General features: G+C 67.8%; 3 protein-coding genes across 4 annotated transcripts; 1 reads left to right on the top strand and 2 right to left on the bottom strand.

Moving 5' to 3' along the window:
- Positions 1–966: 966 nt before the first annotated feature.
- LOC129121823 (uncharacterized) lies at positions 967–27,644 on the bottom strand. Its single transcript, XM_077179442.1, has 42 exons — positions 27,338–27,644; positions 26,705–27,025; positions 26,296–26,616; positions 25,919–26,221; positions 25,531–25,845; positions 25,046–25,411; positions 24,663–24,971; positions 24,205–24,576; positions 23,980–24,123; positions 23,735–23,830; positions 23,437–23,520; positions 23,058–23,198; positions 22,792–22,874; positions 21,608–22,200; positions 21,410–21,508; positions 20,314–20,705; positions 19,516–19,836; positions 19,107–19,427; positions 18,731–19,033; positions 18,343–18,657; positions 17,857–18,222; positions 17,474–17,782; positions 17,016–17,387; positions 16,797–16,934; positions 16,552–16,647; positions 16,254–16,337; positions 15,878–16,018; positions 15,612–15,694; positions 14,426–14,970; positions 13,134–13,480; positions 12,322–12,651; positions 11,913–12,233; positions 11,536–11,838; positions 11,148–11,462; positions 10,632–11,015; positions 10,249–10,557; positions 9,791–10,162; positions 9,566–9,709; positions 2,139–2,234; positions 1,841–1,924; positions 1,465–1,605; positions 967–1,260 (listed from the first exon to the last, which is right to left on the bottom strand). Exons 1-42 carry the CDS (start codon positions 27,495–27,497, stop codon positions 1,166–1,168), a joined length of 10,734 nt encoding a protein of 3,577 aa, XP_077035557.1. The 5' UTR covers positions 27,498–27,644; the 3' UTR covers positions 967–1,165.
- LOC143694323 (scavenger receptor cysteine-rich type 1 protein M130-like) lies at positions 2,621–6,043 on the bottom strand. 2 transcript variants are annotated; one of them, XM_077179787.1, is made up of 8 exons: positions 5,737–6,043; positions 5,104–5,424; positions 4,695–5,015; positions 4,318–4,620; positions 3,930–4,244; positions 3,444–3,809; positions 3,061–3,369; positions 2,621–2,969 (listed from the first exon to the last, which is right to left on the bottom strand). In XM_077179787.1, exons 1-8 carry the CDS (start codon positions 5,894–5,896, stop codon positions 2,758–2,760), a joined length of 2,307 nt encoding a protein of 768 aa, XP_077035902.1. In that variant the 5' UTR covers positions 5,897–6,043; the 3' UTR covers positions 2,621–2,757. The 2 variants fall into 2 exon arrangements, with proteins under 2 accessions (XP_077035902.1, XP_077035903.1); XM_077179788.1 differs by having other exon boundaries at positions 2,621–2,974; positions 3,359–3,809.
- Positions 6,077–8,169, top strand: LOC143694227 (NACHT, LRR and PYD domains-containing protein 14-like). The gene is made up of 3 exons (XM_077179406.1): positions 6,077–6,270; positions 7,256–7,426; positions 7,592–8,169. The coding sequence occupies exons 1-3, from the start codon at positions 6,077–6,079 to the stop codon at positions 7,791–7,793; spliced, it is 567 nt and encodes a 188-aa protein (XP_077035521.1). The 3' UTR covers positions 7,794–8,169.
- Positions 27,645–27,745: the final 101 nt, after the last annotated feature.

Here is a 27,745-nt window from a genome sequence, read left to right as displayed (position 1 = left end):
TCCGCCCTTCCTACCCGGAGCAGCTCAGCAAGCAGAGGCCAAAGCCCTCCTTCCCTGTTTCCCTCGCTCCCACAGGCTGGGCAGCTGCCGGCTGTCGGGCACCTCCTGCCCGGCCCTGGCTGCGCGGCTGCTGCAGGGGCCCCGTCTCACCTGCCTGGACCTGAGTGACAACGAGCTGCGAGCCCAGGGCGTCCTGCAGCTCTGCCAGCAGCTCCGGCATCCCGCCTGCCCGCTGAGGAGCCTGGGGTGAGTCAGGGCCCTGCCCTGGCCCCTTCCATGCCCGGCATGCCCGAGGCGGGCAGCGGAGGCTGCGGGACAGGCAGGGCCGCACCGGCACCGCGGCCCCTTCAGCACCTCCCTCCCCACAAGCTCCAACACCTTCTCCTCTGCTCCTGCCTCCTCCACGCCCAGGCTGAGCACGGACGGATTCAGCCAGGCCCTGCTGCAGGAACTGGACGCCCTCCGGGCCCTGCAGCCCGGCCTGAACATCGGGAACCTCCTGGAGCACGACGTGCCGCAGGCCGGGGCCATGGCCCGGCTGCCCTGCCACCGCGGGCTGCTGTCGGGGGGCACGAAGGCGCTGCCATTCTTCAGGAGACCTCCCATCCTTTAGGAAAATCCTTCCAACAACCAGAGCCAGTCCTGGCCCAGCTCCCCGTGCTGAGAGTGGGGCTGAGCCTGCCCCACCCTCGGGGAACAGGCAGGAGATCCTGCTGCATCTGCGGGGCGGGATCCGGCTCCTGCCCTCTCCCTTTTGCCCTCGCTGTTGGGGGCAGCAGTTCTGTGCATTTGGCAGTGCCAAATAAAGACCCCGAAGACAATCCCAGCCATCTCCCACTATTTCTCCCCCTCAGCCAAGGATGGGGTCTCTGGTTCCAGTTCCTGCCTCACATCCTTGTGTGTGGCTGGTGTACCTAAAATGAAAGTGCCAGCCCAAGAAGGACGTTCCAGGCCTGGCAGTGAGTTTCTGTCCACTTTGTGTTTTAATAGGAAAAAGGGGAAATTCACACTGAAATTAAAGATAATCCTTAAACAAGGGCTGCTTTCCTGCAGCGCTGGACAGCGAGGGCTGACCTCTGTGGGCAGGGCCAGCCTTCCCTGGGGACAGGGCCCCATCACGCTGCCACACACGTGTCCCCAGGGCTGTGGCATGGCCAGGACATCCTCATGGCAACGTCCCCAGGGCGCTGCTGCCGACATCATCATAGTCCATGTGTCCCGGGGGCTGTTCCGAGGGCTCCCTGGTGGCTCCTGGGGGACCTGGAGGGGAGTAGATCCCACCTTGGGGACAGCACAGAGAGGTGCCCAAGGGGGCAGGCAGCTCTGTGTCCACCAGACAGACCCCACCTGGGCTCTGGCCACAGCACCCATGGATCTGCTGCTGGGGCCCTGCCCGCCCCCGCAGCCAAAGCCTGCCATGGAGTGGCTCTGCACAGGGGACAGGGCAGCTGGGAGCCCTCTCACCTGTGGGGAGCACACAGCTCCACCTCTGCCCTGCCACTCCCTCAGAGATGTCCACACTGCTGGCAGCCGGGGGCTCCTGGGGCACATCCAGGACATCGTCGTAGCCATCCGGGGGTCCTTGCTCGGGCCAGGCAGGGGGATCTGGGAAAAGCAGAGGGTCCATGGCAGTGACCAGCGGCCCTGGCAGGGCTCAGGCTGTGCCACCCCGTCCAGCCTTTCCACTTCAGCACACGCTAGAGGCCCTGTGGACCCACAGGGAAAGGTGATGTTTCACTGCACAATAATAAGGGAGGAGATTTGTCCCCTCAGCCCCCCCAGCCCAGGTGTGTCCCCTCTCCCCATCTCTCCCTGCTGGGCTCCTGCCCCGTGGCCCTACCTGGGGCTGCCTCGGTGTCACTCCCCGCCATGCTGTCCCCTGTGTAATACGGCAGCTTCTTCACCCATCCCTCCAACAGGGAACCTGCAGGGGATAAACAGGGACTTGGGGGTGGCCTCAAGTGGAACCGCCGGTGACAGAACCTCCCACCGCAGAGCGGGGCTGCTCTGGGACTGAGGGACACCCACAGCCCATGGCCAGGAGCCCCTGCTGGGCCACCAGGAGCCAGAGCTGCCGTGGGGCTCTCAGGGCAGAGCCTTCAGGGCAGGCACAACTGGGGCAGAAGGGCTGCACCCACCTGGGGGTGTGGGCACCTCCTGGTACTCGGGAATGGCTTTGTAATCCAGCTCCTCGTAGACAGCGTTGGAGATGGCATCTGCAGCTCTGCCAGGGCCTGGAAGGAGATGCAGCACTTACCTGGGGCCCTGGGCACTGTGGGGGGCACCGGGATCACCCCTGGCCCCCTTCTGAGCTATTCTGCAGGGCTGGGGTCGCTGGACCCCCAAACGGAAGCTGTCCCCACCCCCACCCACCGGGACACACCTCGGCGCCGGGCACGGCACAGCAGCACGGCCAGGGCACCCAGGGACAGGCACAGCAGCATCCCCAGCACCACACACAGCACAGTGGGCACAGGCACAGACCCCACAGCCACTGCCGGGGGCCTTCTTCTGGGGACACCTGTGGGGACACAGGCAGGCAGTGAGGCCAGGCGGATCCCAGCCAGCCTGCTGGGCGGGATGCGGGCACGGGCAGAGCTACCTGTGCTGCTGGCACCCTCCGGATATGGGGTTGTGTGTCCCTCAGTGGTGCCATCACTGTCCTCCTCACACTCCACATGGGCGTCTCCGCCTGGCCTGCAGCTCTGTAGGTGCCAGGCTGCCGAGGGGCACTGCCAGAGTGAGCGGGCCCCGTCCTCACAGCCCACCCAGGCCAGCCAGGCCTCGGTCGGCTCCTGGGCGGTGACAGCTGTGAGCCAGCCCCGCTGCCCACAGCCCAGCAGGCGGCAGACGGTGCTGGCAGTGTTGGGGCTGGTGCCGTTGGCGCACACACGGCCCCAGGTGCCGTTGTAGGAGATCTCCAGGAAGCCCCGGCAGCGCCCAGGGCCCCCTGCCAGCCGCACGGAGAGCTGCTCTGCAAGGGAGGCACGGGGGTCACGGCACGGCCAGGAACCCCCCGGGGCCTCGCCGGGCCCTGATCTGGGGCTGCCTGGCACTGACCTGAGCAGACGGCCCCTGCCCCGCCGCCACGCCCGCACTCGCGCCGTTCCGTGCGCCCGCATTCCCACAGAGACTCCTCGGAGCCGGAGCAGTCGGGGCTGTACGGCCACAGCGGCCCCGCGCCGGCACCCAAGCGCGCCCAGCCCGGGGCCTGCAGTGCCGTGCCACAGCCCAGCTCCCGGCACACAACGGCCGCGGCCTGCAGCCCCCAGCCTTCCTGGCACACCCAGCTCCAGCTGCCACCGGAATAGACCTCCACACGCCCGGCACAGCGCCCAGAGCTCCCCACCAGCCTCACCTGCAGGCTGCCTGTGGGCACGGAAGGAATGGGCTGGGGTGGCTGCTTGGGGCACTGGCACCTCCAGCCCTCTTGGGACACCCACCTGAGCAGACAAGGTAGGTCCCATGAGGGATGTCAGCTGGTCCAGTGGTCATCAACCTGTAATCGTCCCAAAAATTATCCTCACTTATGGTCCTACTGGCCAGATCAGTGGTCATCTCCACAATGTCTTTGATCACCGTTTCCAAGATGCCCCAATTCTTGTTGTCTTGCCACAGATAGACCTCCCCAGGGACACCGTGACTCTTCTCCAGTTCCCCACAGTCCAGCTTCCAACACACGTTGCTCAAATTCCGTAGGAGCGAAACCTCTCCCGGCACACGGTGCCAGGCCCCGGTGCTTGTGTTATATTCCAGAAACCCCTCGCAGCGGGTCTCACCTTTCACAAGCCGCAGGGACTCAACAGCGCCTGTAAAATGGCCGCACTCAGACCTTCACCAAAAAATAAGCGTGCATCATCTCATACTTCTCCACTTTCGGCAGGGTCCCCAAAAGCCCTTAAGGCTCTTCACAGAGCTGCCATACCCACCTGAGCAGTTGACGGCGGCGGCGTTTCCGGGGGCACAGGGCGGCTTCCCCAGCACGGCCACGGGGCACTGGCCCGGGTGCCGCTCGCTCCCGCTGCAGCCGAAGGCGTCCGGCAGCAGCGGCCCCTCCCCGCTGCCGAAGGAGCCTCCCGGGGGCACGCTGAAGGCGCGGCCGCAGCCCAGGTGCCGGCACAGGACGTGCGCATCGGGCAGGTCCCACTCGCTGGCGCACACGGAGCCCCACGTCCCCCTCACTGCCACCTCCACTCGCCCGGCGCATCCCGAGCTGCCGTTGCCCAGCCGGAAGCCCGTGTAGGCTGCCACAGGAACAGCCTTGAGAGCACTGATGCTGCAGGGACCCCAACTGCCCCCGCTGTCCCCGCCACTTACAGGAGCAGATGACGCTGGCAGGGCCGCTGCACTCCTGCCTCTGGGCCGGACGCCGGGCACAGGCACTCAGGAGGGGCTCGGTGCCATTGCACCGGAACCCCCCGTCCCAGAGCGATCCCGACACTGCCCCAAAACGCCCACTGCCGGCGATGGCGATCACCTCACCGCAGCCCAGCTCCCTGCACACCACCTGGGCCGCCTTCATGTCCACCTCATCCTCGCAGACACCGACCCAGGCCCGGCCCTGACGCACTTCCAGCCGCCCGGCACAGGCTCCATCGCCACCAACCAGCCGGGAAAAGCCTGGGGGAGCAGTGCAGCGCTAGTGACAAGGGATGTGCAGGAAGTGCCACAACCACATTAAACCCAGCTCCTACCTTGGCAGACAACGCCAACGTCCGAGACATTGATGCTGCTGTTATAGGGTCCCCAGCCGCGGATCTCGCAGTTCCAGAGCGTGGCCTCGTCCCCACTGCAGTTCACCAGGGCCAGGCTGATGAGCCCGTCCCCGACGCCAAAGCGCTCGTGGGTGTAGTAGGCAATAGAAGCCGAGCCACAGCCCAGCTGCTGGCAAACCACCTCGGCGTCCGCCATGTCCCAGCTGTCGTCTCCCACCGTGCCCCAGTGTCCCTGCAGCTTCACCTCCACCCTCCCGGCACAGGGACTGCCGCCGCCCGCCAGCCTCAGCTCCACGGCATCTGCACAGGGGCACCGGCATGGCTCACACCAGCCCGCGGTGCCCCAGCGCAAGGTGGCTGTGCCAGCACGGCCAGCGCGTCCCCTCACCTGTGCAGGTCACTCCCACATCCCACTCGTGGCCGCAGAAATGCCGTCCCCATCCGATGTTAGGACACTGCTCCAGCGCATCCTCGGTGCCGCGGCAGAAGAAGGGCTGCAGCCAGATCCGCCCGCTGCCCGGCCCGAACGGGGCGTACAGGGACGCCCTGGCCACCCGGCCGCAGCCCAGCTGCCGGCACACCACCACGGCCCAGCGAGCCTCCCAGTCGAAGTCGAAGGCGCACACGGAGCCCCACTCACCGTCGTGCTTCACCTCCACGCGCCCGGCACAGCGCCCGCCGCCGCCCACCAGACGCAGCTCCCCGGAGCCTGCGGCACGGAGGCTGCTGAGCCGGGCCCGCCGCCGCCGCGGGCCCCGCTCCCGCCCGCCCGACACTCACCCCCGCACAGCCGCACGCACACGAGCAGCCCCAGAGCCAGCAGCGGCCCCATGGCCACCGGCCCCCAGCCAGCGCAGCCACGGCACCTCTGCCAGCGCCCGAGCCAATGCACGCAGCAGCACCAGCACCGGGGGGGGCAGCCTTTATCAGGCGCCTCATCTCCCGGCTGCGGGGCCGCAGCCTCCAATAACCTGCTCCGTGCCCAAATATGAGCCTCGCCTGCGCCTCTGCCGTCACACACCTCGCCACAGTGGGCTGCCACCCGGATGTCCCCGGGGGGAGACAGCCCCCCCACAGCACCTGCCCTGCGGGGGCCCCTCCTGCATCCCCCGCGGCTCCAACGCTGCTGCTGGAGCCTGCCGAGAGCCACCCTGATGGCGAGGACGGGCTCCAGCCCACATCCTACCGAGAGCATCCAGCCAACCACTTCTAGGTCGTGCACCTGCAAAGCTCAAAGCCCCACGCTCGGGGCGCTCCCCTCCCGGCTGCTCGGAGCCCCCGGGGGGGTGGCAGCAGCCCCCGGCTCTCGCCGGCGCTGCCAGCTGCCAGCTGCGTGCGGTCCCTCGCGGCGGCGCTGGCACATGGCGCCGCTGCCGCGGCTGTGGCCCCGCGCTCGCCTCGCCCAGGGCAGGAAGGAGGCGGTCACCCCCCGGCGGCTCCGGCCTCGCCAGCGACCGCACGCGCCTCCCGACACCTGCGCTGCCGCCGACAGCGCCGCGCCCCCGCCGCGCCTGCCCCGCCGCCCCGGGCCCCTGCAGCCCGCCAGCCGCGCACGGCAGGAAACGTCCCGGGCTCACCCTTCACAGGACTCTCCGGCAGCGCATTCCCAACGCAGGGATCCGCTTGCTCCCATGGCACTGACACCCATTCACTCACAGCTGCTGCTCCACTGACCCCCGCTGGCCCCGGAGGTTCCCCAAACACACATCGCTGCACGCAGACCTCACGTTTCCTCACCAGTTCCACCTCGGCTTTCCCACGGCACAGTCGCAGGTGACTCCCTCTCTAAATCCGATTGCTGCTGCCCGCAGGAACACAGAAACAGCCCCAGCTGCTGCCTCCAGGATTGTCCCAGGCAAAGGAACAGGGCTTTGAGCCTCTCACATTCCAAGCACAGAAAGTCCACTCCGAACTCTCTCTTCCTCCCGATCCTCCTCTCCCGCTGTCTCTCTCAGTGTCTCTCACCTGGCCGGGATCCCGCTTTCTCCGGCTCTTTGTTATACAAACGACGGGCACCTCCCGGACTCTCGTGCCGGGCTGCCGCGCAGAGCAAACGGAGCAGCTGGAAGTGCAGCTGCTGCCCCTGCACCGGCAGCGCAGCCATTGCTGCCCGGCACCTCGTCCCGGTCCCTCGCTGTGCGGCGGCGGGAGGAGCTGCCCTGCCCCATCCCCCCGCGCTGCCGGGCCCTGCGGCACCGGGCCCTGTCCGGGGCTGCTCCGCTCACAGACGCACGCACCGCACGGAGCCCACACCGGCCCGGCTGGGCCGGGGCACCCGGACCGGAGGGCACTGGCCGGCTGGCTGACTGTCTGCTGACCCGGCCACAGCGGACAGGAGATCTCCGACTCCACGGACACATCTGGGGCCCCTCGGGAGGCTCTGAGGGTCTTTCCCGAGGGCTCTCATTGGGCTGCCGTATTGCCGCCTCAGCAGCCCCTGCTGCTGCGAGCACCTCAGCCACTGCTCCGCCCTTCCCACCCGGAGCAGCTCAGCAAGCAGAGGCCAAAGCCCTCCTTCCCTGTTTCCCTCGCTCCCACAGGCTGGGCAGCTGCCGGCTGTCGGGCGCCTCCTGCCCGGCCCTGGCTGCGCGGCTGCTGCAGGGGCCCCGTCTCACCTGCCTGGACCTGAGTGACAACGAGCTGCGAGCCCAGGGCGTCCTGCAGCTCTGCCAGCAGCTCCGGCATCCCGCCTGCCCGCTGAGGAGCCTGGGGTGAGTCAGGGCCCTGCCCCGGCCCCTACCATGCCCGGCATGCCCGAGCCGGGCAGCGGAGGCTGCGGGACAGGCAGGGCCGCACCGGCACCGCGGCCCCTTCAGCACCTCCCTCCCCACAAGCTCCAACACCTTCTCCTCTGCTCCTGCCTCCTCCACGCCCAGGCTGAGCACGGACGGATTCAGCCAGGCCCTGCTGCAGGAACTGGATGCCCTCCGGGCCCTGCAGCCCGGCCTGAACATCGGGAACCTCCTGGAGCACGACGTGCCGCAGGCCGGGGCCATGGCCCGGCTGCCCTGCCACCGCGGGCTGCTGTCGGGGGGCAGGAAGGCGCTGCCCTCCTTCAGGAGACCTCCCATCCTTTAGGAAAATCCTTCCAACAACCAGAGCCGGTCCTGGCCCAGCTCCCCGTGCTGAGAGTGGGGCTGAGCCTGCCCCACCCTCGGGGCACAGGCAGGAGATCCTGCTGCATCTGCGGGGCGGGATCCGGCTCCTGCCCTCTCCCTTTTGCCCTCGCTGTTGGGGGCAGCAGTTCTGTGCATTTGGCAGTGCCAAATAAAGACCCCGAAGACAATCCCAGCCATCTCCCACTATTTCTCCCCCTCAGCCAAGGATGGGGTCTCTGGTTCCAGTTCCTGCCTCACATCCTTGTGTGTGGCTGGTGTACCTAAAATGAAAGTGCCAGCCCAAGAAGGACGTTCCAGGCCTGGCAGTGAGTTTCTGTCCACTTTGTGTTTTAATAGGAAAAATGGAAAATTCACACTGAAATCAAAGAAAATCCTTAAACAAGAGCTGCTTTCCTGCAGCGCTGGACAGCGAGGGCTGACCTCTGTGAGCAGGGCCAGCCTTCCCTGGGGACAGGGCCCCATCACGCTGCCACACACGTGTCCCCAGGGCTGTGGCATGGCCAGGACATCCTCATGGCAATATCCCCAGGGCACTGCTGCCGACATCGTCATAGTCCATGTGTCCAGGGGGCTGTTCCGAGGGCTCCCTACTGGCTCCTGGGGGACCTGGAGGGGAGTAGATCCCACCTTGGGGACAGCACAGAGAGGTGCCCGAGGGGGCAGGCAGCTCCGTGCCCCCCTGACAGACCCCACCTGGCCTCTGGCCACAGCACCCATGGATCTGCTGATGGGGCCCTGCCCACCCCCACAGCCAAAGCCTGCCATGGAGTGGCTCTGCACAGGGGACAGGGCAGCTGGGAGCCCTCTCACCTGTGGGGAGCACACAGCTCCACCTCTGCCCTGCCACTCCCTTCGAGATGACCCCACTGCTGGCAGCCGGGGGCTCCTGGGGCACAGCCAGGACATCGTCGTAGCCATCCGGGGGTCCTTGCTCGCGCCAGGCAGGGGGATCTGGGAAAAGCAGAGGGGTCCATGGCAGTGACCAGCGGCCCTGGCAGGGCTCAGGCTGTGCCACCCCCTCCAGCCTTTCCACTTCAGCACACGCTAGAGGCCCTGTGGACCCACAGGGAAAGGTGATGCTTCACTGCACATTAATAAGGGAGGAGATTTGTCACCTCAGCCCCCCCCAGCCCAGGTGTGTCCCCTCTCCCCAGCTCTCCCTGCTGGGCTCCTGCCCTGTGGCCCTACCTGGGGCTGCCTCGGTGTCACTCCCCTCCACGCTGTCCCCTGTGTAATACGGCAGCTTCTTCACCCATCCCTCCAACAGGGAACCTGCAGAGGATAAACCGGGACTTGGGGGTGGCCTCAAGTGGCACCGCCGGTGACAGAACCTCCCACCACAGAGTGGGGCTGCTCTGGGACCGAGGGACACCCACAGCCCATGGCCAGGAGCCCCTGCTGGGCCACCAGGAGCCAGAGCTGCCATGGGGCTCTCAGGGCAGAGCCTTCAGGGCAGGCACAACTGGTGCGCAAGGGCTGCACCCACCTGGGGGAGTGGGCACCTCCTGGAACTCGGGAATGGCTTTGTAATCCAGCTCCTCGTAGACAGCATTGGAGATGGCATCTACAGCTCTGCCAGAGCCTGGAAGGAGATGCAGCACTTACCTGGGGCCCTGGGCACTGTGGGGGGCACCGGGATCACCCCTGGCCCCCTTCTGAGCTATTCTGCAGGGCTGGGGTCGCTGGACCCCCAAACGGAAGCTGTCCCCACCCCCACCCACCGGGACACACCTCGGCGCCAGGCACGGGCACGGCACAGCAGCAGGGCCAGGGCACCCAGGGACAGGCACAGCAGCGTCCCCAGCACCACACACAGCACAGTGGGCACAGGCACAGACCCCACAGCCACTGCCGGGGGCCTTCTTCTGGGGACACCTGTGGGGACACAGGCAGGCAGTGAGGCCAGGGGGATCCCAGCCAGCCTGCTGGGGGGGATGTGGGCACGGGCAGAGCTACCTGTGCTGCTGGCACCCTCCGGATATGGGGTTGTGTGTCCCTCAGTGGTGCCATCACTGTCCTCCTCACACTCCACATAGGCATCCCCGCCTGGCCTGCAGCTCTGCAGGTGCCAGGCTGCCGAGGGGCACTGCCAGAGCGAGCGGGCCCCGTCCTCACAGCCCACCCAGGCCAGCCAGGCCTCGGTCGACTCCTGGGCGCTGACAGCTGTGAGCCAGCCCCGCTGCCCACAGCCCAGCAGGCGGCAGACGCTGCTGGCAGTGCTGGGGCTGGTGCCGTTGGCGCACACGCGGCCCCAGGTGCCGTTGTAGGAGATCTCCAGGAAGCCCCGGCAGCGCCCAGGGCCCCCTGCCAGCCGCACGGAGAGCTGCTCTGCAAGGGAGGCACGGGGGTCACGGCATGGCCAGGAACCCCCCGGGGCCTTGCCGGGCCCTGATCTGGGGCTGCCTGGCACTGACCTGAGCAGACGGCCCCTGCCCCGCCGCCACGCCCGCACTCGCGCCGTTCCGTGCGCCCGCATTCCCACAGAGACTCCTCGGAGCCGGAGCAGTCGGGGCTGTACGGCCACAGCGGCCCCGCGCCGGCACCCAAGCGCGCCCAGCCCGGGGCCTGCAGAGCCGTGCCACAGCCCAGCTCCCGGCACACAACGGCCGCGGCCTGCAGCCCCCAGCCTTCCTGGCACACCCAGCTCCAGCTGCCACCGGAATAGACCTCCACACGCCCGGCACAGCGCCCAGAGCTCCCCACCAGCCTCACCTGCAGGCTGCCTGTGGGCACGGAAGGAGTGCGCTGGGGTGGCTGCTTGGGGCACTGGCACCTCCAGCCCTCTCGGGACACCCACCTGAGCAGACAATGACCATCTCCTCAAGGCTGCTGTTTGCTGCAGGGCCCATCCCTGACACATTGCCCATCTCCTCCAGCTGGTCATCCATCTCCTCAGGGCTGCTGCTCAGTGCAGAGCCCATGCCCAAACTGCTGCCCATCTCTTCACTCATGATGTCCTCCTCGCTGGGGCTGCTGCTCAATGCCGGAGCCGTACCCAAGGCAGCGTAAACGTCCTTGGGAAGGCCGCAGCCCAGCACCGCACATACCATGTACGCATCCCATTGGTTCCACTGCTCCAGAGGCACACGGCGCCAGGCTGGGCTGGTTATGGTCTCCTCCAGGCGCCCATCACACAAGCTCTGACCATCCACCAGCCTCAGGGACGTGACAAAGCCACTGCCTGTAAATTCACCAGCAGAGCCATGGGCTGTAGCACCTGGCTCACACCATACTTCAGTCCAAAACATCTGGTCGCAATTCTTGACGGGGTCCTGAAAGCCCTTAAGGCTCTTCACAGAGCTGCCATACCCACCTGAGCAGTTGACGGCGGCGGCGTTTCCGGGGGCACAGGGCGGCTTCCCCAGCACGGCCACGGGGCACTGGCCCGGGTGCCGCTCGCTCCCGCTGCAGCCGAAGGCGTCCGGCAGCAGCGGCCCCTCCCCGCTGCCGAAGGAGCCTCCCGGGGGCACGCTGAAGGCGCGGCCGCAGCCCAGGTGCCGGCACAGGACGTGCGCATCGGGCAGGTCCCACTCGCTGGCGCACACGGAGCCCCACGTCCCCCTCACTGCCACCTCCACTCGCCCGGCGCATCCCGAGCTGCCGTTGCCCAGCCGGAAGCCCGTGTAGGCTGCCACAGGAACAGCCTTGAGAGCACTGATGCTGCAAGGACCCCAACTGCCCCCGCTGTCCCCGCCACTTACAGGAGCAGATGACGCTGGCAGGGCCGCTGCACTCCTGCCTCTGGGCCGGACGCCGGGCACAGGCACTCAGGAGGGGCTCGGTGCCATTGCACCGGAAGCCCCCGTCCCAGAGCGATCCCGACACTGCCCCAAAACGCCCACTGCCGGCGATGGCGTTCACCTCACCACAGCCCAGCTCCCTGCACACCACCTGGGCCGCCTTCATGTCCACCTCATCCTCGCAGACACCGACCCAGGCCTGGCCCTGACGCACCTCCAGCCGCCCGGCACAGGCTCCATCGCCACCAACCAGCCGGGAAAAGCCTGGGGGAGCAGTGCAGGGCCTGTTACAAGAGATGTGCATGAACAGTCTCAAATCCTTCAAGCCCGGCTCCTACCTTGGCAGACAACGGCAGTGTCTGAATCATGGATGGTAATGTTATAGGGCCCCCAGCCACGGATCTTGCAGTCCCAGAGCATTGCCTCGTCCCCCCTGCAGTCCACTGCAGCCAGGCTGATGGGCCCAACGCCTACACCAAAGCGATCAAGGGCGAAGAAGGCACCGGAAGCCGAACCACAGCCCAGCTGCTGGCAAACCACCTTGGCGTCCTCCATGTCCCACTTGTCGTCTGCCACCGAGCCCCAGTGTCCCTGCAGCTTCACCTCCACCCTCCCGGCACAGGGACTGCCGCCGCCCGCCAGCCTCAGCTCCACGGCATCTGCACAGGGGCACCGGAACGGCTCACACCAGCCCGCAGTGCCCCAGCGCAAGGTGGCTGTGCCAACACGGCCAGCACGTCCCCTCACCTGTGCAGGTCACTCCCACATCCCACTCGTGGCCGCAGAAATGCCGTCCCCATCCCAAGTGCCAACACTGCTCCAGCGCATCCTCGGTGCCACGGCAGAAGAAGGGCTGCAGCCAGATCCGCCCGCTGCCCAGCCCGAACGGGGCGTGCAGGGACACCCTGGCCACCCGGCCGCAGCCCAGCTGCCGGCACACCACCACGGCCAGTGGCGCTCCCAGAGCCTCCCAGTAGAAGTCGAAGGCGCACACGGAGCCCCACTCACCGTCGTGCTTCACCTCCACGCGCCCGGCACAGAGCCCGCCGCCGCCCACCAGACGCAGCTCCGCGGAGCCTGCGGCACGGAGGCTGCTGAGCCGGGCCCGCCGCCGCCGCGGGCCCCGCTCCCGCCCGCCCGACACTCACCCCCGCACAGCCGCACGCACACGAGCAACCCCAGAGCCAGCAGCGGCCCCATGGCCACCGGCCCCCAGCCAGCGCAGCCACGGCACTTCTGCCAGAGCCCGAGCCAATGCACGCAGCAGCACCAGCACCGGGGGGGGGGGGGCAGCCTTTATCAGGCGCCTCATCTCCCGGCTGCGGGGCCGCGGCCTCCAATAACCTGCTCCGTGCCCAAATATGAGCCTCGCCTGCGCCTCTGCCGTCACACACCTCGCCACAGTGGGCTGCCACCCGGATGTCCCCGGGGGGAGACAGCCCCCCCACAGCACCTGCCCTGCGGGGGCCCCTCCTGCATCCCCCGCGGCTCCAACGCTGCTGCTGGAGCCTGCCGAGAGCCACCCTGATGGCGAGGACGGGCTCCAGCCCACATCCTACCGAGAGCATCCAGGCAACCACTTCTAGGTCGAGCACCTGCAAAGCTCAAAGCCCCACGCTCGGGGCGCTCCCCTCCCGGCTGCTCGGAGCCCCCGGGGGGGTGGCAGCAGCCCCCGGCTCTCGCCGGCGCTGCCAGCTGCCAGCTGCGTGCGGTCCCTCGCGGCGGCGCTGGCACATGGCGCCGCTGCCGCGGCTGTGGCCCCGCGCTCGCCTCGCCCAGGGCAGGAAGGAGGCGGTCACCCCCCGGCGGCTCCCGGCCTCGCCAGCGACCGCACGCGCCTCCCGACACCTGCGCTGCCGCCGACAGCGCCGCGCCCCCGCCGCGCCTGCCCCGCCGCCCCGGGCCCCTGCAGCCCGCCAGCCGCGCACGGCAGGAAACGTCCCGGGCTCACCCTTCACAGGACTCTCCGGCAGCGCATTCCCAACGCAGGGATCCACTTGCTCCCATGGCACTGACACCCATTCACTCACAGCTGCGGCTCCACTGACCCCCGCTGGCCCCGGAGGTTCCCCAAACACCCACTGCTACACGCAGACCTCACGTTTCCTCACCAGTTCCACCCCGGCTTTCCCACGGCACAGTCGCAGGTGACTCTCTGTAAATCCAATTGCTGCTGCCCGCAGGAACACAGAAACAGCCCCAGCTGCTGCCTCCAGGATTGTCCCAGGCAAAGGAACAGGGCTTTGAGCCTCTCACATTCCAAGCACAGAAAGTTCACTCTAAAGGCTCTCTTCCTCCCGATCCTCCTCTCCCGCTGTCTCTCTCAGTGTCTCTCACCTGGCCGGGATCCCGCTTTCTCCGGCTCTTTGTTATACAAACGACGGGCACCTCCTGGACTCTCGTGCCGGGCTGCCGCGCAGAGCAAACGGAGCAGCTGGAAGTGCAGCTGCTGCCCCTGCGCCGGCAGCGCAGCCATTGCTGCCCGGCACCTCGTCCCGGTCCCTCGCTGTGCGGCGGCGGGAGGAGCTGCCCTGCCCCATCCCCCCGCGCTGCCGGGCCCTGCGGCACCGGGCCCTGTCCGGGGCTGCTCCGCTCACAGACGCACGCACCGCACGGAGCCCACACCGGCCCGGCTGGGCCGGGGCACCCGAACCGGAGGGCACTGGCCGGCTGGCTGGGTGGCTGCTGACCCGGCCACAGCGGACAGGAGATCTCCGACTCCACGGACACATCTGGGGCCCCTCGGGAGGCTCTGAGGGTCTTTCCCGAGGGCTCTCATTGGGCTGCCGTATTGCCGCCTCAGCAGCCCCTGCTGCTGCGAGCACCTCAGCCACTGCTCCGCCCTTCCTACCCGGAGCAGCTCAGCAAGCAGAGGCCAAAGCCCTCCTTCCCTGTTTCCCTCGCTCCCACAGGCTGGGCAGCTGCCGGCTGTCGGGCACCTCCTGCCCGGCCCTGGCTGCGCGGCTGCTGCAGGGGCCCCGTCTCACCTGCCTGGACCTGAGTGACAACGAGCTGCGAGCCCAGGGCGTCCTGCAGCTCTGCCAGCAGCTCCGGCATCCCGCCTGCCCGCTGAGGAGCCTGGGGTGAGTCAGGGCCCTGCCCTGGCCCCTTCCATGCCCGGCATGCCCGAGGCGGGCAGCGGAGGCTGCGGGACAGGCAGGGCCGCACCGGCACCGCGGCCCCTTCAGCACCTCCCTCCCCACAAGCTCCAACACCTTCTCCTCTGCTCCTGCCTCCTCCACGCCCAGGCTGAGCACGGACGGATTCAGCCAGGCCCTGCTGCAGGAACTGGACGCCCTCCGGGCCCTGCAGCCCGGCCTGAACATCGGGAACCTCCTGGAGCACGACGTGCCGCAGGCCGGGGCCATGGCCCGGCTGCCCTGCCACCGCGGGCTGCTGTCGGGGGGCACGAAGGCGCTGCCATTCTTCAGGAGACCTCCCATCCTTTAGGAAAATCCTTCCAACAACCAGAGCCAGTCCTGGCCCAGCTCCCCGTGCTGAGAGTGGGGCTGAGCCTGCCCCACCCTCGGGGCACAGGCAGGAGATCCTGCTGCATCTGCGGGGCGGGATCCGGCTCCTGCCCTCTCCCTTTTGCCCTCGCTGTTGGGGGCAGCAGTTCTGTGCATTTGGCAGTGCCAAATAAAGACCCCGAAGACAATCCCAGCCATCTCCCACTATTTCTCCCCCTCAGCCAAGGATGGGGTCTCTGGTTCCAGTTCCTGCCTCACATCCTTGTGTGTGGCTGGTGTACCTAAAATGAAAGTGCCAGCCCAAGAAGGACGTTCCAGGCCTGGCAGTGAGTTTCTGTCCACTTTGTGTTTTAATAGGAAAAAGGGGAAATTCACACTGAAATCAAAGAAAATCCTTAAACAAGGGCTGCTTTCCTGCAGCGCTGGACAGTGAGGACTGTCCTCTGTGGGCAGGGCCAGCCTTCCCTGGGGACAGGGCCCCATCACACTGCCACACACACGTGTCCCCAGGGCTGTGGCATGGCCAGGACATCCTCATGGCAATATCCCCAGGGCACTGCTGCCGACATCATCATAGTCCATGTGTCCAGGGGGCTGTTCCGAGGGCTCCCTGCTGGCTCCTGGGGGACCTGGAGGGGAGTAGATCCCACCTTGGGGACAGCACAGAGAGGTGCCCAAGGGGGCAGGCAGCTCTGTGTCCACCAGACAGACCCCACCTGGGCTCTGGCCACAGCACCCATGGATCTGCTGCTGGGGCCCTGCCCGCCCCCGCAGCCAAAGCCTGCCATGGAGTGGCTCTGCACAGGGGACAGGGCAGCTGGGAGCCCTCTCACCTGTGGGGAGCACACAGCTCCACCTCTGCCCTGCCACTCCCTCAGAGATGTCCACACTGCTGGCAGCCGGGGGCTCCTGGGGCACATCCAGGACATCGTCGTAGCCATCCGGGGGTCCTTGCTCGGGCCAGGCAGGGGGATCTGGGAAAAGCAGAGGGTCCATGGCAGTGACCAGCGGCCCTGGCAGGGCTCAGGCTGTGCCACCCCGTCCAGCCTTTCCACTTCAGCACACGCTAGAGGCCCTGTGGACCCACAGGGAAAGGTGATGTTTCACTGCACAATAATAAGGGAGGAGATTTGTCCCCTCAGCCCCCCCAGCCCAGGTGTGTCCCCTCTCCCCATCTCTCCCTGCTGGGCTCCTGCCCCGTGGCCCTACCTGGGGCTGCCTCGGTGTCACTCCCCGCCATGCTGTCCCCTGTGTAATACGGCAGCTTCTTCACCCATCCCTCCAACAGGGAACCTGCAGGGGATAAACAGGGACTTGGGGGTGGCCTCAAGTGGAACCGCCGGTGACAGAACCTCCCACCGCAGAGCGGGGCTGCTCTGGGACTGAGCGACACCCACAGCCCATGGCCAGGAGCCCCTGCTGGGCCACCAGGAGCCAGAGCTGCCGTGGGGCTCTCAGGGCAGAGCCTTCAGGGCAGGCACAACTGGGGCAGAAGGGCTGCACCCACCTGGGGGTGTGGGCACCTCCTGGTACTCGGGAATGGCTTTGTAATCCAGCTCCTCGTAGACAGCGTTGGAGATGGCATCTGCAGCTCTGCCAGGGCCTGGAAGGAGATGCAGCACTTACCTGGGGCCCTGGGCACTGTGGGGGGCACCGGGATCACCCCTGGCCCCCTTCTGAGCTATTCTGCAGGGCTGGGGTCGCTGGACCCCCAAACGGAAGCTGTCCCCACCCCCACCCACCGGGACACACCTCGGCGCCGGGCACGGCACAGCAGCACGGCCAGGGCACCCAGGGACAGGCACAGCAGCATCCCCAGCACCACACACAGCACAGTGGGCACAGGCACAGACCCCACAGCCACTGCCGGGGGCCTTCTTCTGGGGACACCTGTGGGGACACAGACAGGCAGTGAGGCCAGGCGGATCCCAGCCAGCCTGCTGGGCGGGATGCGGGCACGGGCAGAGCTACCTGTGCTGCTGGCACCCTCCGGATATGGGGTTGTGTGTCCCTCAGTGGTGCCATCACTGTCCTCCTCACACTCCACATGGGCGTCTCCGCCTGGCCTGCAGCTCTGTAGGTGCCAGGCTGCCGAGGGGCACTGCCAGAGTGAGCGGGCCCCGTCCTCACAGCCCACCCAGGCCAGCCAGGCCTCGGTCGGCTCCTGGGCGGTGACAGCTGTGAGCCAGCCCCGCTGCCCACAGCCCAGCAGGCGGCAGACGGTGCTGGCAGTGTTGGGGCTGGTGCCGTTGGCGCACACACGGCCCCAGGTGCCGTTGTAGGAGATCTCCAGGAAGCCCCGGCAGCGCCCAGGGCCCCCTGCCAGCCGCACGGAGAGCTGCTCTGCAAGGGAGGCACGGGGGTCACGGCACGGCCAGGAACCCCCCGGGGCCTCGCCGGGCCCTGATCTGGGGCTGCCTGGCACTGACCTGAGCAGACGGCCCCTGCCCCGCCGCCACGCCCGCACTCGCGCCGTTCCGTGCGCCCGCATTCCCACAGAGACTCCTCGGAGCCGGAGCAGTCGGGGCTGTACGGCCACAGCGGCCCCGCGCCGGCACCCAAGCGCGCCCAGCCCGGGGCCTGCAGTGCCGTGCCACAGCCCAGCTCCCGGCACACAACGGCCGCGGCCTGCAGCCCCCAGCCTTCCTGGCACACCCAGCTCCAGCTGCCACCGGAATAGACCTCCACACGCCCGGCACAGCGCCCAGAGCTCCCCACCAGCCTCACCTGCAGGCTGCCTGTGGGCACGGAAGGAATGGGCTGGGGTGGCTGCTTGGGGCACTGGCACCTCCAGCCCTCTTGGGACACCCACCTGAGCAGACAAGGTAGGTCCCATGAGGGATGTCAGCTGGTCCAGTGGTCATCAACCTGTAATCGTCCCAAAAATTATCCTCACTTATGGTCCTACTGGCCAGATCAGTGGTCATCTCCACAATGTCTTTGATCACCGTTTCCAAGATGCCCCAATTCTTGTTGTCTTGCCACAGATAGACCTCCCCAGGGACACCGTGACTCTTCTCCAGTTCCCCACAGTCCAGCTTCCAACACACGTTGCTCAAATTCCGTAGGAGCGAAACCTCTCCTGGCACACGGTGCCAGGCCCCGGTGCTTGTGTTATATTCCAGAAACCCCTCGCAGCGGGTCTCACCTTTCACAAGCCGCAGGGACTCAACAGCGCCTGTAAAATGGCCGCACTCAGACCTTCACCAAAAAATAAGCGTGCATCATCTCATACTTCTCCACTTTCGGCAGGGTCCCCAAAAGCCCTTAAGGCTCTTCACAGAGCTGCCATACCCACCTGAGCAGTTGACGGCGGCGGCGTTTCCGGGGGCACAGGGCGGCTTCCCCAGCACGGCCACGGGGCACTGGCCCGGGTGCCGCTCGCTCCCGCTGCAGCCGAAGGCGTCCGGCAGCAGCGGCCCCTCCCCGCTGCCGAAGGAGCCTCCCGGGGGCACGCTGAAGGCGCGGCCGCAGCCCAGGTGCCGGCACAGGACGTGCGCATCGGGCAGGTCCCACTCGCTGGCGCACACGGAGCCCCACGTCCCCCTCACTGCCACCTCCACTCGCCCGGCGCATCCCGAGCTGCCGTTGCCCAGCCGGAAGCCCGTGTAGGCTGCCACAGGAACAGCCTTGAGAGCACTGATGCTGCAGGGACCCCAACTGCCCCCGCTGTCCCCGCCACTTACAGGAGCAGATGACGCTGGCAGGGCCGCTGCACTCCTGCCTCTGGGCCGGACGCCGGGCACAGGCACTCAGGAGGGGCTCGGTGCCATTGCACCGGAACCCCCCGTCCCAGAGCGATCCCGACACTGCCCCAAAACGCCCACTGCCGGCGATGGCGATCACCTCACCGCAGCCCAGCTCCCTGCACACCACCTGGGCCGCCTTCATGTCCACCTCATCCTCACACACACCGACCCAGGCCCGGCCCTGACGCACTTCCAGCCGCCCGGCACAGGCTCCATCGCCACCAACCAGCCGGGAAAAGCCTGGGGGAGCAGTGCAGGGCCAGTGACAAGAGATGTGCATGAAGAGCCTCAAGCCCCCAAGCCCAGCTCCTACCTTGGCAGACAACGGCGGCGTTCAAGCCATGGATGCTGCTGTTATAGGGTCCCCAGCCGCGGATCTCGCAGTCCCAGAGCGTGGCCTCGTCCCCACTGCAGTTCACCAGGGCCAGGCTGATGAGCCCGTCCCCGACGCCAAAGCGCTCGTGGGTGTAGTAGGCAATAGAAGCCGAGCCACAGCCCAGCTGCTGGCAAACCACCTCGGCGTCCTCTATGTCCCAGCTGTCGTCTCCCACCGTGCCCCAGTGTCCCTGCAGCTTCACCTCCACCCTCCCGGCACAGGGACTGCCGCCGCCCGCCAGCCTCAGCTCCACGGCATCTGCACAGGGGCACCGGCATGGCTCACACCAGCCCGCGGTGCCCCAGCGCAAGGTGGCTCTTCCAGCGCGGCCAGTGCCTCCCCTCACCTGTGCAGGTCACCCCCACATCCCACTCGTGGCCGCAGAAATGCCGTCCCCATCCGATGTTAGGACACTGCTCCAGCGCATCCTCGGTGCCGCGGCAGAAGAAGGGCTGCAGCCAGATCCGCCCGCTGCCCGGCCCGAACGGGGCGTGCAGGGACGCCCTGGCCACCCGGCCGCAGCCCAGCTGCCGGCACACCACCACGGCCCAGCGAGCCTCCCAGTCGAAGTCGAAGGCGCACACGGAGCCCCACTCACCGTCGTGCTTCACCTCCACGCGCCCGGCACAGCGCCCGCCGCCGCCCACCAGACGCAGCTCCCCGGAGCCTGCGGCACGGAGGCTGCTGAGCCGGGCCCGCCGCCGCCGCGGGCCCCGCTCCCGCCCGCCCGACACTCACCCCCGCACAGCCGCACGCACACGAGCAGCCCCAGAGCCAGCAGCGGCCCCATGGCCACCGGCCCCCAGCCAGCGCAGCCACGGCACCTCTGCCAGCGCCCGAGCCAATGCACGCAGCAGCACCAGCACCGGGGGGGGCAGCCTTTATCAGGCGCCTCATCTCCCGGCTGCGGGGCCGCGGCCTCCAATAACCTGCTCCGTGCCCAAATATGAGCCTCGCCTGCGCCTCTGCCGTCACACACCTCGCCACAGTGGGCTGCCACCCGGATGTCCCCGGGGGGAGACAGCCCCCCCACAGCACCTGCCCTGCGGGGGCCCTTCCTGCATCCCCCGCGGCTCCAACGCTGCTGCTGGAGCCTGCCGAGAGACACCCTGATGGCGAGGACGGGCTCCAGCCCACATCCTACCGAGAGCATCCAGCCAACCACTTCTAGGTCGTGCACCTGCAAAGCTCAAAGCCCCACGCTCGGGGCGCTCCCCTCCCGGCTGCTCGGAGCCCCCGGGGGGGTGGCAGCAGCCCCCGGCTCTCGCCGGCGCTGCCAGCTGCCAGCTGCGTGCGGTCCCTCGCGGCGGCGCTGGCACATGGCGCCGCTGCCGCGGCTGTGGCCCCGCGCTCGCCTCGCCCAGGGCAGGAAGGAGGCGGTCACCTCCCGGCGGCTCCGGCCTCGCCAGCGACCGCACGCGCCTCCCGACACCTGCGCTGCCGCCGACAGCGCCGCGCCCCCGCCGCGCCTGCCCCGCCGCCCCGGGCCCCTGCAGCCCGCCAGCCGCGCACGGCAGGAAACGTCCCGGGCTCACCCTTCACAGGACTCTCCGGCAGCGCATTCCCAACGCAGGGATCCGCTTGCTCCCATGGCACTGACACCCATTCACTCACAGCTGCTGCTCCACTGACCCCCGCTGGCCCCGGAGGTTCCCCAAACACACATCGCTGCACGCAGACCTCACGTTTCCTCACCAGTTCCACTCCAGCTTTCCCACGGCACATCCGCGAGTGACTCCCTCTGTAAATCCGATTGCTGCTGCCCGCAGGAACACAGAAACAGCCCCAGCTGCCGCCTCGAAGGATTGTCCCAGGCAAAGGAACAGGGCTTTGAGCCTCTCACATTCCAAGCACAGAAAGTCCACTCCGAACTCTCTCTTCCTCCCGATCCTCCTCTCCCGCTGTCTCTCTCAGTGTCTCTCACCTGGCCGGGATCCCGCTTTCTCCGGCTCTTTGTTATACAAACGACCGGCACCTCCCGGACTCTCGTGCCGGGTTGCCGCGCAGAGCAAACGGAGCAGCTGGAAGTGCAGCTGCTGCCCCTGCACCGGCAGCGCAGCCATTGCTGCCCGGCACCACGTCCCGGTCCCTCGCTGTGCGGCGGCGGGAGGAGCTGCCCTGCCCCATCCCCCCGCGCTGCCGGGCCCTGCGGCACCGGGCCCTGTCCGGGGCTGCTCCGCTCACAGACGCACGCACCGCACGGAGCCCACACCGGCCCGGCTGGGCCGCGGCACCCGGACCGGAGGGCACTGGCCGGCTGGCTGGCTGGCTGCGGGCCCGGCCACAGCGGACAGGAGATCTCCGACTCCACGGACACATCTGGGGCCCCTCGGGAGGCTCTGAGGGCCATTCCCGAGGGCTGTCATTGGGCTGCCGTATTGCCGCCTCAGCAGCCCCTGCTGCTGCGAGCACCTCAGCCACTGCTCCGCCCTTCCCACCCGGAGCAGCTCAGCAAGCAGAGGCCAAAGCCCTCCTTCCCTGTTTCCCTCGCTCCCACAGGCTGGGCAGCTGCCGGCTGTCGGGCGCCTCCTGCCCGGCCCTGGCTGCGCGGCTGCTGCAGGGGCCCCGTCTCACCTGCCTGGACCTGAGTGACAACGAGCTGCGAGCCCAGGGCGTCCTGCAGCTCTGCCAGCAGCTCCGGCATCCCGCCTGCCCGCTGAGGAGCCTGGGGTGAGTCAGGGCCCTGCCCCGGCCCCTTCCATGCCCGGCATGCCCGAGCCGGGCAGCGGAGGCTGCGGGACAGGCAGGGCCGCACCGGCACCGCGGCCCCTTCAGCACCTCCCTCCCCACAAGCTCCAACACCTTCTCCTCTGCTCCTGCCTCCTCCACGCCCAGGCTGAGCACGGACGGATTCAGCCAGGCCCTGCTGCAGGAACTGGACGCCCTCCGGGCCCTGCAGCCCGGCCTGAACATCGGGAACCTCCTGGAGCACGACGTGCCGCAGGCCGGGGCCATGGCCCGGCTGCCCTGCCACCGCGGGCTGCTGCCGGGGGGCACGAAGGCGCTGCCCTCCTTCAGGAGACCTCCCATCCTTTAGGAAAATCCTTCCAACAACCAGAGCCGGTCCTGGCCCAGCTCTCCGTGCTGAGAGTGGGGCTGAGCCTGCCCCACCCTCGGGGCACAGGCAGGAGATCCTGCTGCATCTGCGGGGCGGGATCCGGCTCCTGCCCTCTCCCTTTTGCCCGCGATGTTGGCGGCAGCATTTCTGTGCATTTGGCAGTGCCAAATAAAGACCCCGAAGACAATCCCAGCCATCTCCCACTATTTCTCCCCCTCAGCCAAGGATGGGGTCTCTGGTTCCAGTTCCTGCCTCACATCCTTGTGTGTGGCTGGTGTACCTAAAATGAAAATGCCAGCCCAAGAAGGATGTTCCAGGCCTGGCAGTGAGTTTCTGTCCACTTTGTGGTTTAATAGGAAAAAGGGGAAATTCACACTGAAATTAAAGAAAATCCTTAAACAAGGGCTGCTTTCCTGCAGCGCTGGACAGCGAGGGCTGACCTCTGTGGGCAGGGCCAGCCTTCCCTGGGGACAGGGCCCCATCACGCTGCCACACACGTGTCCCCAGGGCTGTGGCGTGGCCAGGACATCCTCATGGCAACGTCCCCAGGGCGCTGCTGCCGACATCATCATAGTCCATGTGTCCAGGGGGCTGTTCCGAGGGCTCCCTGGTGGCTCCTGCGGGACCTGGAGGGGAGTAGATCCCACCTTGGGGACAGCACAGAGAGGTGCCCAAGGGGGCAGACAGCTCCGTGTCCCCCTGACAGACCCCACCTGGGCTCTGGCCACAGCACCCATGGATCTGCTGATGGGGCCCTGCCCACCCCCACAGCCAAAGCCTGCCATGGAGTGGTTCTGCACAGGGGACAGGGCAGCTGGGAGCCCTCTCACCTGTGGGGAGCACACAGCTCCACCTCTGCCTTGCCACTCCCTTCGAGATGTCCCCACTGCTGGCAGCCGGGGGCTCCTGGGGCACATCCAGGACATTGTCGTAGCCATCCGGGGGTCCTTGCTCGGGCCAGGCAGGGGGATCTGAGAAAAGCAGAGGGGTCCATGGCAGTGACCAGCGGCCCTGGCAGGGCTCAGGCTGTGCCACCCCGTCCAGCCTTTCCACTTCAGCATGTGCTAGAGGCCCTGTGGACCCACAGGGAAAGGTGATGTTTCACTGCACATTAATAAGGGAGGAGATTTGTCCCCTCAGCCCCCCCCCAGCCCAGGTGTGTCCCCTCTCCCCAGCTCTCCCTGCTGGGCTCCTGCCCCGTGGCCCTACCTGGGGCTGCCTCGGTGTCACTCCCCTCCACGCTGTCCCCTGTGTAATACGGCAGCTTCTTCACCCATCCCTCCAACAGGGAACCTGCAGGGGATAAACAGGGACTTGGGGGTGGCCTCAAGTGGCACCACTGGTGACAGAACCTCCCACCACAGAGCGGGGCTGCTCTGGGACCGAGCGACACCCACAGCCCATGGCCAGGAGCCCCTGCTGGGCCACCAGGAGCCAGAGCTGCCGTGGGGCTCTCAGGACAGAGCCTCCAGGGAGGGCAAAACTGGTGCACAAGGGCTGCACCCACCTGGGGGAGTGGGCACCTCCTGGAACTCGGGCATGGCTTTGTAATCCAGCTCCTCGTAGACAGCGTTGGAGATGGCATCTGCAGCTCTGCCAGGGCCTGGAAGGAGATGCAGCACTTACCTGGGGCCCTGGGCACTGTGGGGGGCACCGGGATCACCCCTGGCCCCCTTCTGAGCTATTCTGCAGGGCTGGGGTCGCTGGACCCCCAAACGGGATCTGTCCCCACCCCCACCCACCGGGACACACCTCGGCGCCGGGCACGGGCACGGCACAGCAGCAGGGCCAGGGCACCCAGGGACAGGCACAGCAGTGTCCCCAGCACCACGCACAGCACAGTGGGCACAGGCACAGACCCCACGGCCACTGCCGGGGGCCTTCTTCTGGGGACACCTGTGGGGACACAGGCAGGCAGTGAGGCCAGGGGGATCCCAGCCAGCCTGCTGGGGGGGATGCGGGCACGGGCAGAGCTACCTGTGCTGCTGGCACCCTCCGGATATGGGGTCGTGTGTCCCTCAGTGGTGCCATCACTCTCCTCCTCACACTCCACATGGGCGTCTCCGCCTGGCCTGCAGCTCTGTAGGTGCCAGGCTGCCGAGGGGCACTGCCAGAGCGAGGAGGCCCCTTCCTCACAGCCCACCCAGGCCAGCCAGGCCTCAGTCGGCTCCTGGGCGCTGACAGCTGTGAGCCAGACCTGCTGCCCACAGCCCAGCTGGCGGCAGACAGTGCTGGCAGTGTTGGGGCTGGTGCCGTTGGCGCACACGTGGCCCCAGGTGCTGTTCTGGAACATCTCCAGGAAGCCCCGGCAGCGCCCAGGGCCCCCTGCCAGCCGCACGGAGAGCTGCTCTGCAAGGGAGGCACGGGGGTCACGGCACGGCCAGGAACCCCCCGGGGCCTCGCCGGGCCCTGATCTGGGGCTGCCCGGCACTGACCTGAGCAGACGGCCCCTGCCCCGCCGCCACGCCCGCACTCGCGCCGTTCCGTGCGCCCGCATTCCCACAGAGACTCCTCGGAGCCGGAGCAGTCGGGGCTGTACGGCCACAGCGGCCCCGCGCCGGCACCCAAGCGCGCCCAGCCCGGGGCCTGCAGAGCCGTGCCACAGCCCAGCTCCCGGCACACAACGGCCGCGGCCTGCAGCCCCCAGCCTTCCTGGCACACCCAGCTCCAGCTGCCACCGGAATAGACCTCCACACGCCCGGCACAGCGCCCTGAGCTCCCCACCAGCCTCACCTGCAGGCTGCCTGCGGGCACAGAAGGAATGGGCTGGGGTGGCTGCTTGTGGCACCGGCACCTCCAGCCCTCTCGGGACACCCACCTGAGCAGGCAATGTAGGTCCCATGAGGGATGTCAGCTGGTCCAGTGGTCATGAACGCATAATCAGTCCCAAAATAACCGTCACTTATGGTACTATTGGTCAGAGCAGTGGTCATCTGCACAATGTCTTTGATCACATTTGCCAAGATGACCCAATTCTTGTTGTCTTGCATCAGATAGACCTCCCCAGGGACACCGTGACTCTTCTCCAGTTCCCCACAGTCCAGCTTCCAACACACGTTGCTCAAATTCCGTAGGAGTGAAACCTCTCCTGGCACACGGTGCCAGGCCCCGGTGCTTGTGTTATACTCCAGAAACCCCTCGCACCGGGTCTCACCTTTCACAAGCCGCAGGGACTCAACAGCGCCTGTAAAATGGCCGCACTCAGACCTTCACCAAAAAATAAGCGTGCATCATCTCATACTTCTCCACTTTTGGCAGGGTCCCAAAAGCCCTTAAGGCTCCTCACAGAGCTGCCATACCCACCTGAGCAGTTGACGGCGGCGGCGTTTCCGGGGGCACAGGGCGGCTTCCCCAGCACGGCCACGGGGCACTGGCCCGGGTGCCGCTCGCTCCCGCTGCAGCCGAAGGCGTCCGGCAGCAGCGGCCCCTCCCCGCTGCCGAAGGAGCCTCCCGGGGGCACGCTGAAGGCGCGGCCGCAGCCCAGGTGCCGGCACAGGACGTGCGCATCGGGCAGGTCCCACTCGCTGGCGCACACGGAGCCCCACGTCCCCCTCACTGCCACCTCCACTCGCCCGGCGCATCCCGAGCTGCCGTTGCCCAGCCGGAAGCCCGTGTAGGCTGCCACAGGAACAGCCTTGAGAGCACTGATGCTGCAGGGACCCCAACTGCCCCCGCTGTCCCCGCCACTTACAGGAGCAGATGACGCTGGCAGGGCCGCTGCACTCCTGCCTCTGGGCCGGACGCCGGGCACAGGCACTCAGGAGGGGCTCGGTGCCATTGCACCGGAACCCCCCGTCCCAGAGCGATCCCGACACTGCCCCAAAACGCCCACTGCCGGCGATGGCGTTCACCTCACCGCAGCCCAGCTCCCTGCACACCACCTGGGCCGCCTTCATGTCCACCTCATCCTCGCAGACACCGACCCAGGCCCGGCCCTGACGCACTTCCAGCCGCCCGGCACAGGCTCCATCGCCACCAACCAGCCGGGAAAAGCCTGGGGGAGCAGTGCAGCGCTAGTGACAAGGGATGTGCAGGAAGTGCCACAACCACATTAAACCCAGCTCCTACCTTGGCAGACAACGCCAACGTCCGAGACATTGATGCTGCTGTTATAGGGTCCCCAGCCGCGGATCTCGCAGTTCCAGAGCGTGGCCTCGTCCCCACTGCAGTTCACCAGGGCCAGGCTGATGAGCCCGTCCCCGACGCCAAAGCGCTCGTGGGTGTAGTAGGCAATAGAAGCCGAGCCACAGCCCAGCTGCTGGCAAACCACCTCGGCGTCCGCCATGTCCCAGCTGTCATCTCCCACCGTGCCCCAGTGTCCCTGCAGCTTCACCTCCACCCTCCCGGCACAGGGACTGCCGCCGCCCGCCAGCCTCAGCTCCACGGCATCTGCACAGGGGCACCGGAACGGCTCACACCAGCCCGCGGTGCCCCAGCGCAAGGTGGCTCTGCCAGCGCGGCCAGTGCCTCCCCTCACCTGTGCAGGTCACCCCCACATCCCACTCGTGGCCGCAGAAATGCCGTCCCCATCCGATGTTAGGACACTGCTCCAGCGCATCCTCGGTGCCGCGGCAGAAGAAGGGCTGCAGCCAGATCCGCCCGCTGCCCGGCCCGAACGGGGCGTGCAGGGACGCCCTGGCCACCCGGCCGCAGCCCAGCTGCCGGCACACCACCACGGCCCAGCGAGCCTCCCAGTCGAAGTCGAAGGCGCACACGGAGCCCCACTCACCGTCGTGCTTCACCTCCACGCGCCCGGCACAGCGCCCGCCGCCGCCCACCAGACGCAGCTCCCCGGAGCCTGCGGCACGGAGGCTGCTGAGCCGGGCCCGCCGCCGCCGCGGGCCCCGCTCCCGCCCGCCCGACACTCACCCCCGCACAGCCGCACGCACACGAGCAGCCCCAGAGCCAGCAGCGGCCCCATGGCCACCGGCCCCCAGCCAGCGCAGCCACGGCACCTCTGCCAGCGCCCGAGCCAATGCACGCAGCAGCACCAGCACCGGGGGGGGCAGCCTTTATCAGGCGCCTCATCTCCCGGCTGCGGGGCCGCGGCCTCCAATAACCTGCTCCGTGCCCAAATATGAGCCTCGCCTGCGCCTCTGCCGTCACACACCTCGCCACAGTGGGCTGCCACCCGGATGTCCCCGGGGGGAGACAGCCCCCCCACAGCACCTGCCCTGCGGGGGCCCCTCCTGCATCCCCCGCGGCTCCAACGCTGCTGCTGGAGCCTGCCGAGAGCCACCCTGATGGCGAGGACGGGCTCCAGCCCACATCCTACCGAGAGCATCCAGCCAACCACTTCTAGGTCGTGCACCTGCAAAGCTCAAAGCCCCACGCTCGGGGCGCTCCCCTCCCGGCTGCTCGGAGCCCCCGGGGGGGTGGCAGCAGCCCCCGGCTCTCGCCGGCGCTGCCAGCTGCCAGCTGCGTGCGGTCCCTCGCGGCGGCGCTGGCACATGGCGCCGCTGCCGCGGCTGTGGCCCCGCGCTCGCCTCGCCCAGGGCAGGAAGGAGGCGGTCACCTC

The sequence above is a fragment of the Agelaius phoeniceus genome, chromosome 6, assembly GCF_051311805.1.
Source record: "Agelaius phoeniceus isolate bAgePho1 chromosome 6, bAgePho1.hap1, whole genome shotgun sequence".
NCBI lineage: Eukaryota > Metazoa > Chordata > Aves > Passeriformes > Icteridae > Agelaius > Agelaius phoeniceus.
Note: the sequence above shows the minus strand (reverse complement) of the source record. Positions and strands in the feature narration are given on the sequence as shown.

Excerpts from the sequence above, each read along its gene's own strand:
- LOC143694323 (XM_077179787.1), bottom strand. The coding sequence starts at position 5,896 with ATGTGGGCTGGAGCCCGTCCTCGCCATCAGGGTGGCTCTCGGCAGGCT. Across the intron at positions 3,810-3,929 it reads CGCCGCCGTCAACTGCTCAG|GCGCTGTTGAGTCCCTGCGG; the intron begins GTGGGTATGGCA and ends GCCATTTTACAG. Across the intron at positions 2,970-3,060 it reads GGCAGGGGCCGTCTGCTCAG|CTCTCCGTGCGGCTGGCAGG; the intron begins GTCAGTGCCAGG and ends CTTGCAGAGCAG.
- LOC143694227 (XM_077179406.1), top strand. The coding sequence starts at position 6,077 with ATGGCGCCGCTGCCGCGGCTGTGGCCCCGCGCTCGCCTCGCCCAGGGC. Across the intron at positions 6,271-7,255 it reads CAGCCCGCCAGCCGCGCACG|GCTGGGCAGCTGCCGGCTGT; the intron begins GCAGGAAACGTC and ends TCGCTCCCACAG. Across the intron at positions 7,427-7,591 it reads TGCCCGCTGAGGAGCCTGGG|GCTGAGCACGGACGGATTCA; the intron begins GTGAGTCAGGGC and ends CTCCACGCCCAG.
- LOC129121823 (XM_077179442.1), bottom strand. The coding sequence starts at position 27,497 with ATGTGGGCTGGAGCCCGTCCTCGCCATCAGGGTGGCTCTCGGCAGGCT. Across the intron at positions 22,201-22,791 it reads GACACATGGACTATGATGAT|GATGGGAGGTCTCCTGAAGG; the intron begins GTCGGCAGCAGC and ends ATTTTCCTAAAG. Across the intron at positions 19,034-19,106 it reads CGCCGCCGTTGTCTGCCAAG|GCTTTTCCCGGCTGGTTGGT; the intron begins GTAGGAGCTGGG and ends CTGCTCCCCCAG.